Source organism: Peromyscus maniculatus, chromosome 2 (assembly GCF_049852395.1).
Source record: "Peromyscus maniculatus bairdii isolate BWxNUB_F1_BW_parent chromosome 2, HU_Pman_BW_mat_3.1, whole genome shotgun sequence".
Classification (NCBI taxonomy): domain Eukaryota; kingdom Metazoa; phylum Chordata; class Mammalia; order Rodentia; family Cricetidae; genus Peromyscus; species Peromyscus maniculatus.
Genome location: NC_134853.1, coordinates 173,080,398 through 173,093,269, shown reverse-complemented (window position 1 = coordinate 173,093,269; position 12,872 = coordinate 173,080,398). Strand labels below are relative to the sequence as shown.

The following is a 12,872-nucleotide window of genomic DNA, read 5'->3' as shown; positions in this document are numbered from 1 at the left end:
CCCTCCTCCAGGCTTCTCCCTCCCTCCTTTTCTTCCTCACTATCTCCTCCCTCCTCCTTCTGCCTCCGCCTTTGGGGAGGGACTTCGCCGCCCCGCGCCAGCATCCAGGTTCGAGGTTCTCCACTCCTATCCCTGGGACGCAGACCGAGACCCCTCCCCTCCGGTCTCGGCTCCACATTCTGACCCATCTCATCAGTTTTGGCTCTGATCTCCTTGCCTACTACCACGCTGGACTCTTTCTAGCCTGGATCGGGTGGTCGTTTCTGCTCTACTTCTCCGATTAAGGCCCCTCCTCCTGAGTCCCCTGGTTCCAGAGAGGGGCAGGAAGGTCAGCTCCCAGCCTCCTCCAGCAAGAAAATGCCATCGGGGGAGGGGCCTGCAAGGTCAGAGAGCCAGGGACTATGACTACATGACCAGAGGTAGGAGGGCAAGAGATAGAGTGAGCCAAACAAGGATGCCACAGAGCATCGTGGCAGTGGTGGGAAAGGCTAGCAGGCTTCTGGGAAGGAAGGGGTGCTAGACAGTAGCCTGAACCTAGCAACTCAGTGTCTATGGTCTTGTGGCCGCCTCTGATACTGGGAACCAAGTGGGGTTCCAGGCCCTTGCTTGCCCTGTCCACGGGGCTGATAATGTAAGAGCCAACCCTGCCCTGTGTGAAAAGGGCAGTGAGAGGACGGCTGACCTCCGGCCCCAAGTCCAGACCCCACTGTGCACTGTGTCCAAAGGTTCCAACTGAAACCATCAGTTGTGTTAGATCACATAGGCCGGGGGCTGTAGGACAACAGGATTCTGGTCCTATCTCTCAGAGGGTGGTCTCAGGTATGTCACAGGGCTGGACTTAAGGGCCCTGGGTAGCCTCTTCCCCTGCAGGGGTTCAGGCCAGAAATTCAGGCCAAATCAAAGACCTTCAGCAGCACCTATTTTGTGGTGATTCCAAGTCCCTCCTGCCCCCATAAGGCGGCCTATTAGGTTTTTGTACAATCCGGCGGGGAAGAGAAAAGAGGTAGGCAGGCCAACAACAGACACTTGCTATAGGCTGTACAGTAAACCGTCTTTATTTCTTTTGGTTAAAAACAATGGATTTCAATCTGGCATTTCTGTATACTTCCCATTCCATATGTACAGTACATTGGTGATGCACACCTAGCATTATAAACAAATATCAGAAGGGAAAGCACATTGAAAAAGTGGCTCCAAAGGTGACTGTGCAGGACAGGTCATGCACCGACCACGGATGGCTCAGTAGAAGCAGACAGTGTGCAGAAAGGCCCGGCCACTCTTCTCCTCAAACTCCTGCAGCAGCTCATCGATCTCATTCTCCATATCCTCAGTGTGCTGGATCTGGGAAAAGCAAAGCCTTGAGTGATTCCCAGGCATTATGACATGCCTTCCACACCCCTGCCCTGTGCTGCATCTTCCTGCAGTGGGCCAGCTTCAGGAGCGTTTCCTCAGGGTTGTCCCAACAGCCCCTTCCTGGCAGTCCCTGCTATGGATGATGATGGGCTCCAGACCTACACAATGACCACATAGCACCCCATATTGGAGGGGCAGAGCTAGCTTCAAAGGAAGGACTGGACCTCAAGGCTGGAACTCAGGCTCTGCTCTCAGGCATCACAGGTACTCGGAAGCCTTACCAACCAGTGCTACCCGAACCTTGCAATGAGTAAAGCGAGGCACACAAAGATACAGGCATTTTCCTAGAACTGTCCAGCAAGAGGCTGACATGCTTCATGGTGGGGCAGCCTGTGCACTGCAGCATGTTAACAGCACTTCCAGCTTCTATCCCTCAGACACCAATAGCTTCTACTGGTTGTGAAAACCTATAAGGTGGCAAGACATTGCCAGCAGTTCTTCGAACATTTTAAATGAGGGGGGCTGGCTGCTGACCACACAGCCCTGTCTCCAGATCATCAGCCAAACCACAAGCTCAGCAGTAACCCTGAAAGTAGAAAGTGCGCTGAGTTGAGCAGGAATATGGATCCTCCACGTCAGCCTCTACCTAGTAAGCCAAGAGAACATCAATTCTGTCACAGCCAGCTAACCTAAACAAAAGTCTCAAGGGCAAAAGGCAGAACAAAGCACATGGCTCTTCCTACAAAGTACTCCATAGCATCTTAACAGTGTGATACCTCCACACAGCAGGTACACAAGCCCTTAGGAAGCTGCAAGATTGCCCAGGGGCCTTTAGAGAAGGATAAATATCTAGATAAAAAATATCAGGCAAAGGGACACAAAAATATCCCTATACTATGGATGTTACCTCTGGTAGTCCCCAGACCTATCTTTGACAATACCAAGTAAGCTCTTCTAGCTATCCACCAGGGGAAAAAGTGAAATGTCATTCAGTTCTTCCAGAAGAGAGGCCCATGATCTGGGAGACGTCACACATCACGTCTACCATGAATAGAAGCACTGGGGTAGGTTCTCAAGCCAAAGCCATTAGATAACTTTCTAGAGTGTGCACTTCTTGGTCTTTATTTGAAATTTAGTATTTAACCGGGATGTAAAAATAAGTTGCTAGTGATAAGAAGCTCTCCTCTTGCTGGGCGTTGGTGGCGCACGCCTTTAATCCCAGCACTTGGGAGGCAGAGCCAGGCGGATCTCTGTGAGTTCGAGGCCAGCCTGGGCTACCAAGTGAGCTCCAGGAAAGGCGCAAAGCTACACAGAGAAAAGAGAAACCCTGTCTCGAAAAACCAAAAAAAAAAAAAAAAAAAAAAAAAAAAGCTCTCCTCTTGCCCCAAGAGGAAGTGAATCGCAGCTATTTCCTCTGGTAAGGACTGCCTGGACCCAGGTGCTCAGACTCACACACTGGCAGAGCTCGCAGATAAGGAATGCCCCCAGGGTGGCCTCTTCATGGTTGTCCTGAATGTCCACATTGACCACATGCACTGGCTGGCAGGTCTCCTGTTCTCTGGAATTCAGATCTGATTGGAAAAAGAGGCACAAGTATTATTAGACACCGGGTAAGAATGCAAGTCCAGCTCTCACCACACCTGCCCCTGAACTCTGTGGACTGTAACTCAAGGACTGAGCATCCAAGTCCAAGGAACTAACATGAGGAACAGTCCCACAACAGGCTAAGTGAAGAAACCTAGGTAAACAGTATACTCAACTCAAGGCCATACTATGCCAGCCAGTGCTGTCGTCAACACAGCACTTTCTATAAAATGCTGGCCATTTCCATAAAATGAAAGCAAACACTGAAGGCCACAAGGCTTACAGAGACATACAGGTAGTTTTGCTGGACATCAGTCCTTGGCTTACTTCTCCAGGCCATTCTCCAGATGTCCACACAGGTTAAAGGATGAGAGGGGGTGCCCTGGGTGTCTATCACTGTTGCCCAGGGCCTGATGCCTAACCTGCCTTCCCTTATCTCTGACACCATAAATCTTCCAGCCTCGTGTTGAATGGCAGACCAGGCTCTGTGAACTCACCTTCTATAACCTGGTCATAGACTCGCTCTTCACAAGTGAGGATCAGGTCAAACAGGTCCTTGCAGTTCTGGAACCTTTCTGGCCGGGGCTTGATCCTTTTATTTCTGTCCAACATATGTAAAATTCCATTCTGTGTATAGCTGAACACCAGAGTCAAGGAGCTTTGGATAAATAAGTAATTGTTCACTAACCTAGTCCTGCCTGTAAATAAATGGTCTTCCTGCCTATCAGGGTTCCAAGTTGGTCCTTGTCAACAGAGGCATCACAGCTCTAGGCCTTAGCATAGGCTTGGTCACCACTGCCCCACAATAGGAAGGTGCTGACTTCTTGGGAGTGTCATGATTTCTATGATACCCAAACCTGCCAAGTGGCTCCAGATAGCCTTGGCCATTCTGTTTTTGTTTTGTTTTTTGAGACAGGGTTTATCTGTGTAGCTTTGCGCCTTTCCTGGAACTCACTCTTGTAGACCAGGCTGGCCTCAAACTCACAGAGATCCTCCTGCCTCTGCCTCCTGAATGCTGGAATTAAAGGCGTGCGCCACCACCGCCCGGCATCTTGGCCATTCTGACTAGACAGAAAGCAGAAGCATAGCACTGGCCTCCCTCTCAGGACTGTGGCCTTTTCCTCTCATACTGACCACAGCTCTGACCTGTGCTTTCAACACTAGTTAAGGTATCTCTTATCTGTGCCTGTTTGTTTTACTGTCTCATCCAAGTTTCCTCTCAAATTGGAGTCCTACTACAAAGACAGTGCTTCCAGGAAACCAAGCCTCAATCCAGCTAAGCTACAGCAGGAAGAAAATCTGGAAAAATCCACTGAATCTCTTCCCACCCACCCACCCCACCCCCAAGAGACAGGGTTTCTCTGTATAGTCCTGGCACTTTTTGCTTTTAGACCAGGCTGGCCTCGAACTCAGAGATCCACCAGTCGGAGATCCTCCTGAGTGCTAGGATTAAAGGCATGCACCACACCCTGGATTCCACCAAATCTCTCAAACCTCAGCAACAGAAAGGACTGGGAACATCCCACTGATGGTCTAGAAGGGACAAGCTCTGGTTCAACTAAAAGCAGGGAGACTGCCAGCTGAGCCCAAAGGGATAATCCAGAGGATACCTCCATGTTCAGGCCCATAAGCCCTGACAAAAGACAGAACCACTGCCTTTGGGGCCTTCAAGATTGTGCCACCCTATCTCAGATAGTTCCTGGAGCACCCATAGTCTAAGGTTTCCTCTGAGCTGCTCTGGATACTTAGAAACAAGCACCTGTTTTAGGGAAACAGAAAGGCTATTCAGATTCAGTTCTCTATTATCATGTGGAGCCTGGAGACTGACCTCAGGTTTGAGCATAGGTGCCCCTAACTGCTGAGACATCTTACCAGCGTGTCAACTTATTTAAATAAGTTCATGGTGCTTTAAAAATACCTCCTACATTCTGGACAGTAAAGGCAGCTTTTTAGAACACATTTAAGTGGCCATCTAAACAGTTTAACTTGAAGACACCTGGCCAAGAGATGCCAGGCAGTTCCATTTCCTGCATCATTAGCGGCTTCTGGGGCTAGGTCCTGAAGTTTGGTACCCTTCCTGTTTCCCTGCCGGCCACAAGAAGAGCTGCATCCAGGCTTGTAAGAGTCCTTCAAAGGCCCTGGGGGGAAGAATGTACCCAGTAGCCGGTACAACTTCTGGGACAGAGGACAAGGAGGAGTAGACGTTTTGGGCAGGAATCAGTCAGGATCCAGGTACTTAAATTTAGCACTGACCCTAAGGAAGAGCTGGAGAAAGTCACATGGAGAGTGCTAGGGGTAGTGGGAAAAACCACTTTGCATTCTCCACTACCAGAGTCAGGCCCAAAAGTACTCCAAGAACTGTGGTCACAGGATGGTCCTGCATGGAAAGGTCTTGTTATTTTCTCCAACACATACATGCATGTCTTACTTGGAGAGACTACTTTTAAGTGAAGACCTAGCTATTTAATGAAGGCTGGGAAACATGAATCATGCCACAACCTCACCTGAACTTGACAATTAGGGGTGGGGGTGGGGGCGGCGGTGTGTGTGTGTGTGCTGAAACAGGGTTTCTCTGTGTAGCTCTGTCTGGCCTGGAACTTGTTCTGTAGACCAGGCTGGCCTCAAACTCAGAGATGTGCCTGCCTCTGCCTCCTGATTGCTGAGATTAAAGGTGTGTACCACTGCCACCATCACACAGCAAACTTGATACTTCCAACAAACTCTGAAAACCAGCCAAAAATGAGCTCAGAGGCTAGGCTAGGACATATGGGTGGACACGGTAGACAGGGCCCACTTTTCCAGAATGCCCTATCCTTGTTGCTGTTTTTGACAACCTCATTGAACAGCCAGTTAGCTGGAAAACTTCCAAGAGCCCCAAGCTTAAGCAAGGCTTGGGCTGATGCTCACTTGGCCAAGCCCGGGGCTGCCAGCAAAGCTTCAGAAGAGCCAGGGGTACGAGTGTCAAGTTAATTATGCCCTCTGGTTCTAATTAGCCAGTCCCTGGAGTGAGATTCCTGAAAACTGAGGGCTGTGCTATGGCCAAGTGTGGATGGATTTGATCTACTTGCAGTGAGCCAACAGTGACCAGGTGCTGGCTTCCTCTGAGTGAACGGCCACTCCTACCAGACTCTCGAGTCCCATACCTGTCCCTGCTGGCTTTCTGGGGACAGGGTTCACACTGAGGGCCCCAGGACCTGGGATGCTGTCTCACAACAGAAGTACAATTCAGTATCATTATTAAAAAAAAAAAAAAAAAAAAAACCAAACTTCTAGGGGTTGGGGATTTAGCTCAGTGGTAGAATGCTTGCCTAGCAAGCACAAGGCCCTGGGTTCGGTCCTCAGCTCCAGAAAAGAAAAAAGAAAAACAAAACAAAACAAAAAAACTTCTAGGTTTACCATCAGATAAACAATTCAAGCTGTTCTCCTTGTAGAATATACAATTTCTTAATACCAAGTGATATGACTGGCTGGATATAGAAGAGCAACACTGGAGCTGAGATCCCTGGTGGACATCTGTAATCCTAGCACTCAAGAGATAAAGGAAGGAGGATTAGGTCAACTCCAGCTACACAAGTCTGAGGGATACCTAGGTTACATGAGACCTTGTCTCAAAAAAGAAGAGGCTAGGGAGATGGCATAGCAATTAAGAGTGCTTCCTGCCCTCCCAGGACTCAAGTTCAGTTCCCAGCACCTACATCACAATCTCCTTTAACACCAGCTTCAGGGAGCTGATGCCTCCCCCATCTTTTTTTTTTTTCCAGGCAGGGTTTCTCTGTGCAGCCTTGTCTGTCCTGGAACTCGCTCTGTGGACCAGGCAGGCCTCAAACTCATCTGCCTGCCCCGAGTGCTGGGATTAAAGGTGTGTGCCACCACCCCCTGGCCTAATGCCCTTTTCCTGGTCTTTCCAGGCATCCACATCCATAAAAAAATAAAATCTTAACTATAAGCTAGGCATGGAGGATTATGCTTTTATCCTAGCACTTAGAAAGCAAAGGCAGAACTGCCATTAAGTTCAAAGGCAGTCTGGCTACACAGTGAGTTCTAAACCAGGTAGGTATAGAATGAGACCCAGTCTCAAAAAACAAAATGAAAGCTGGGCATGGTGGCACATGCCTTTAATCCCAGCACCTGAGAGGCAGAGGCAGAGGCAGGCAGATCTTTGTGAGTTTGAGGCCAGCCTAGTCTACAAAAAAAGAAAATGAGAGTCATAGAGACCCTTTAGTCTCCACATGCACAGAACCCATGGGCACACTGTCATCTCCTGGGCTACTGCAGGGCCATGAAGCTGAGGGCTGGCACCTTAGGGGCCTGCTTCCAGGATCACACAGCATATTCCTGAGTAGTTGCTCTTGGGAGTGGATGCACATTCATACACTTGTAATTTAAGATTTTACAGGTGTAGTGCCAATCATGTCTTTACTAGTTAAGCAATTCCCCAAAGAGAAGCTATTTCCACAACTGACTTCATAGACACTAACTATGGGCTCTTCAAATAATAGTAGCATCTGATACCTTTCCTATCAAGTGGGAGCAGAACCAGGCATCCTTAGCCACTCACAAAGGAATGGATGTCTTTGTCCTCCCCAGAGCACAGGGCTTTTGACAGAACACCCTATGAAGAAAGGCCAGACCACCATGCGGTAGTGGTTCGTGCCTTTAATCTCAGCACTCAGGAGGCAGAGGCAGGCGGATTTCTGAGAGTTCAAGACCAGCCTGGTTTATAGAGCAAGTTCCAAGACAGCCAGGGCTGTTATATAGAGAAACCTTGTCTCAAAGAAACAAAACAAGGGCAGAGAGATGGCTCAGAGATTAAGAGCACTGGCTGCTCTTCCAGAGGTCCTGAGTTCAATCCCCAGCAACCACATGGGGGCTCACAACCATCTGTAATGAGATCTTGGTGCCCTCTTTTGGCCTGCAGGCAAACATGCAGGCAGAATAAACTGTATACATAATAAATAAATTAAAACAAAAACCAAACAACAACAACAACAAAAAAAAAAAAAAAAAAAAAAAGGAAAGACCAGACCAATGAGACCCACAGGCTGGCTCTCAGCATCAAATTCAACACAGGACAAGGCTTGAGTTCTTATCTGTGCCCAGTCACCCACGGCAGAGTGGGCAGCTTTCTGGAGAAAGGGCAAGTGTGCACAGGACAGGAACTGCACAACAGCCAGTCACTTACTGGTCACTTACTGGTCTTAAGGCTCACTGGTGCCACTCAGCTCTGCTACCATCTACTTGGCTGATTCCATGAAATGCCTGTCTCTGCTGTTAGGAAGTATATAGACTATCAGCACCTCACAGCCTCACAACCACCTCTCAACTGCCTCTCAGGAAGCTGCCTTCAGACTGAAGGCCCATGCTCCTGCTATGTCAGGTCCATGCTCCTGCTATGGATAAATCTGCAATAGACCCCCAAACACAGGTTTCACCCATCCTTCTGTTCAGAAGCTAACCAAGGGGCCAGCGTAAGTCAGGCCTCATTTCTCCAGAAACATAACCAACCACATTTAAGACAGGCCTGACTCAGAACATTAAGGTAATGTTCCTTGAAACAGGGCATGGGTGGAAACAGAAAGAATCCTGAGGGGCTCTCAACCTTGTTGCCTTCACTACTGTCCTAATACCCTCAGGTCAGATAGAGCCTCTTTTCAGTTACAGGGATGCAGTTAGGGAATGATGCTGGGCAGAGGGGCTGCAGCAGAACTCCCACCCCCTCGGAGAAGCAGCAGAAAGCAGGCATTAGGAGGGGCACCAAATTCCCCTTCAGCCTACCATCAAATCTGGTATGGTGGCACATACCTTTAATCCTAGCACTTGGGAGGCAGAGGCAGGCAAATGTCTATGAGTTCAAAGCCAGCTTAGTTTACATGGCAAATTCCAGGCTTACCAGGGCTAGAGAGACCCTATCTCAAAAAGAGTCACCATCAATATACTTCAAGTGAATTAATGAAATCACAGTTTGATCAACAGCTATACAAGCTTGAACAGATCAAACCTCATCTCAGAGTGCTTACTAAACATTAACAAATCTTTAAGAGTTTAGTGTCAACAGGAAAAGAGCCCATGACTTTTAACTGGCCAGTGCACTGTTTACCAACCACCATCCTTTACAAGTTTTAAAAAAAGCTACAAATTTTTTTGTGTCTATGTGTCTATGTGTGCATACATGCATGTAGGCTGGAACACCACCTCATGTGCTATTGCCTGTTTGCTTCTTTACAGTATCTCATCACTGGCCAGAAACTCACCAGTGGCTAGGCTGGCTAGCCAGTGAGTCCTAATGATCCACCTGTCTCTTCCTCCCCAGCATAAGTATCATAAGCATACCTCACTCACCTTTTATTATGTGGGTCCCATATTTTACTGATGGCTATCATTCCAGCTCAACTTTTGAGACAGCACCTTGTTGTGTAACCCACAATGACTTCCAATGTCACATCTTGCCAAAGTCTCCCAAGTGCTTAAGTTACATGTGTACACCATCATACTCAACTACAAACCCAAATTTTAGTCTGTGGCTACCTAAAGGTGGGTCATGCAGTCTGTGGCTGCAGGTCTGTGCCATGCTACCTGCTTCATGTACCTGCTTTCACAGGCAGGGCCAGAACCCTGCAAGTACCTGACCATCTCAGAATTATTTTACTTCTTTTTGTTTTTTGTCAAGACAAGGTTTTTCTGTGTAGCCTTGGCTGTCCTGGAACTCTCTCTGTAGACCAGGCTGACCTTGAACTCAGATCTTCCTGCCACTGCCTCCCGAGTGCTGGAATTAAAGGCTAGTTCTACCACCACCTGGAATTATTTTACTCCTAACCTCAAGTTAAATTTAATTTAAAAATAACGTACAAAGCACAATTTTTTGTTTTGTTTGTTTTTTTGAGATGAGGTTTCTCTGCAGTAGACCAGATCAGGATGGCCTCGAACTCAGAGACTCACCTGCCTCTTGCCTCCTGAGTGCTGGGGTTAAAGAAAGGCATGTGCTGCCACCACCACCACGATGACTGCCCTGCTAAAGCACAATTCTGAAGAGAAAACTCAAGTCTCAATTCAGAGAGAGTCCCAAAGGTGTCACTCAGAAATGGCTATTAACTATCGATGAACACACTAAAAATTGTGTGTTCCTACTTGCACACACTGGTGCATGTGTCACATTATACGTGTAAAGGTCAGAGGACAACTTGTATGAGTCAGTTCTTTCCTTCAGGATACAGATTGGGGCATTGAACACAGTTGTCAGGCTTGGCAGCAACTGTCTTTTCCTATTAAGCTATCTGGCTGGCCCCTCTCACTAAGTTTTAACAAACCTTCTAGCCCAGTGATTCTCAATCTTCTTAAGGCTACAACCCTTTAATACAGTTCCTCATGTTGTGGTGACCCTCAACATGGAATTATTTCACTGCTACTTCCTAACTGTAATTTTACAGGAGCTGGAGAGATGGCTCAAAGGTTAAGAACACTGGCTGCTCCTCCAGAGGTCCTGAGTTCAATTCCCAGCAACCACATGGTGACTCACAACCATCGATAATGCGATCTGGTGTCCATTTCTGGTGTTCAGGCACACATGCAGGCAGAACACTGTACACATAATAAATAAATCTTTAAAAAATAACTGTAATTTTGCTGTTATGCACACAATTTCAGGCTAGTTAAATGCCCAGATCTCCAACAATGACTAAAGCACCCAATGGACCCCAGATTCATGTGTGCTCATTGCAAGGCTGATACCAAGTTCAATGTCCCATACAGAGCATCCTATAAACAATGCCTCTAAGTGGTACAGGGACTAATGGCTGAAGGAACTATGAACAGCATCACTGTTAGACAAAAGGGTTAGTTAGAAAAGGAAAACACTTAGATAAATCAACTTTTAGGAAGAATGTTCATTCCAAGCACATGGTCCTTAGTCTTAGAAGCTGTCAGGTATCCTAGGACATGGTTTGGGAGTTGAAGGTCTCACAGGCACCAAAGACGGCAGAACACAGACCAAACAACTTATCACAAAATTCCAAGTGATGGCAAAGCCAGTACCTCAAATAGAAAGCAGGATTGCTTGAATATATTTTATACACTATTACATTAAAACACTTCTCACAAATGCAGTCTTCCAAAGCCTACCTCCTGAACTGAACTCCTAAGATAATCAATGCCTGATGAACTGTTTATTGCAAGGTCTCCAAACCACAACTAGGTCATCAAATGGAAAAGAGGCACCAGTCTAGAGGCCTGAGATGGCCAGAGTGCTTGCCTGAACTGGGCACTGAAGACCTCTGATGACCACAAGAGCAGAGACAAATGCAATTAGAGAAGCAATGTTGGACTGAGGTTTATTTTAGTGGACAAGGCTGAATTCAGGCACTGCAAGGGACAGAGTATGGGGCAACCTGTATCCCCAGTAATACTGCCCATAAAGTACCTACTGATGCCCCTTGGAACCCACAGGACCACCATAAACACAGCTTCTTTTTTTTTTTTCTTTTTATTTTACTTTATTTTTGTGTGACAACATTTTTCTTTCTTTAGGTAATGGTAAGCCTAGAGTATAACAAAAAGTCAGGACAGGGTATGGCTACCTGCACCTAGATTGCTGAGTCTCCCTGCAATCCTGTGCATACCTCCATTCCTAAGTATTGCACCAGGAGAGACTGTTCATTTTTAGGGGTCAAGTGTTCAGCACCAACTTGCATTTCTAGAATGGGATACTGGCTGCTCAATTCACAACTGAGCCCTTCCTGAGAACAGTGCTTTTCTAGGCTTTCAAGATATGCCCTAAGAAGCTCAGGCAAGTTTCTTATTTCAAAGGCTGACCTCAGGAAGGTGATGAACTCAATGGCTAGCAGGAACATTTCACTGGGCAACTGCTTTGAGTTCTGAAAAAGCTGATTCTGTAACCACTCATTTGCTAGAAGTTATGGCCATCATGGGTATACCTGCACAAATCAAAACTGACAATGATTCATCATATGTCTCTGTTAAAATGAAACAGTTTTTTGCTTATTACAATATAAAGCATATTACAGGTATACCACATAATCCTACAGGTCAAGCAGTTATAGAAAGATCAAACAGAACTCTAAAGGATATTCTAAATAAACAGAAAGGGGTAACAAACCCCCCCAGAAATAGACTGTGGTACCAAAGGAGAAAACCCAGGTACTATTACATCCAGACATTTGAATGGCCACAGCAACTACCCTGGCCAATCAGCTTTGATAAACCTCTGATAAGTAAGTAGCAGGCAAATAACCATTTTTAAAACCTCTTTCCCTAAATAAATAAATTAAAAAAAAATAAATAAATAAAAATAAAAATAAAGCCAGGCCTTGGTGGTGCATGTCTTTAATCCAAGCACCTGGGAGGCAGACATAGGCAGATCTCTGTAAGTTCAAGGCTGGTCTGGTCTACAAGAGCGAGTTCCAGGATAGGTTCCAAAGCTACAGAGAAACCCTGTCTCCAAAAAATAAGCAAGCAAGCAAACAAACAAAACAAAACAAAAATCTCTTTAAGAAGCACAGCTAGCGGGAGCTGGAGAGATGGCTCAGTGGTTAAGAGCACTGGCTGCTCTTGCAGAGGTCCGGAGTTCAATTCCCAGCAGCCCCATGGTGGCTCAAAACCATTAAGGGGACCTAATGCCCTCTACTGGCATTCAGATAAATAAATAAATCTTTAAAATATTAAATGAAAATAAAAAATACAGCTACCAACCACATGAAAATAAACAGCAAACAAGTGAAAGTCATTATTACGCATTGCTTTGCCATGTGGTGACAGAACACGATTAAACCAGAACCACCGTGTCTGCAGAGCAGGGTGCACTCCCAGGAGGCAGAAATTCCCATTCTAAACTCAACAAAAAAAAGAGAAACATGAGCTTCACCTGAAACTTGAGATTAGTAAAACCTCATCAATAAATGAATTTCCAGGGCTACAGATAAAGG

At 46.6% G+C, this 12,872-nt stretch overlaps 1 protein-coding gene across 1 annotated transcript in view; it reads right to left on the bottom strand.

The window, feature by feature from the left end:
• Positions 1-1,032: 1,032 nt before the first annotated feature.
• Ssu72 (SSU72 homolog, RNA polymerase II CTD phosphatase) overlaps positions 1,033-12,872 on the bottom strand; it is a 35,196-nt gene continuing 23,356 nt past the window's right edge. Inside the window, exons 3-5 of the mRNA XM_006992370.2 lie at positions 3,435-3,574; positions 2,806-2,924; positions 1,033-1,341 (exon numbers count right to left, since the gene is read on the bottom strand). Coding sequence (XP_006992432.1) covers positions 1,240-1,341; positions 2,806-2,924; positions 3,435-3,574 — 361 coding nt within the window. The 3' untranslated portion in view covers positions 1,033-1,239. The remainder of the gene's footprint in view (positions 1,342-2,805; positions 2,925-3,434; positions 3,575-12,872) is intronic.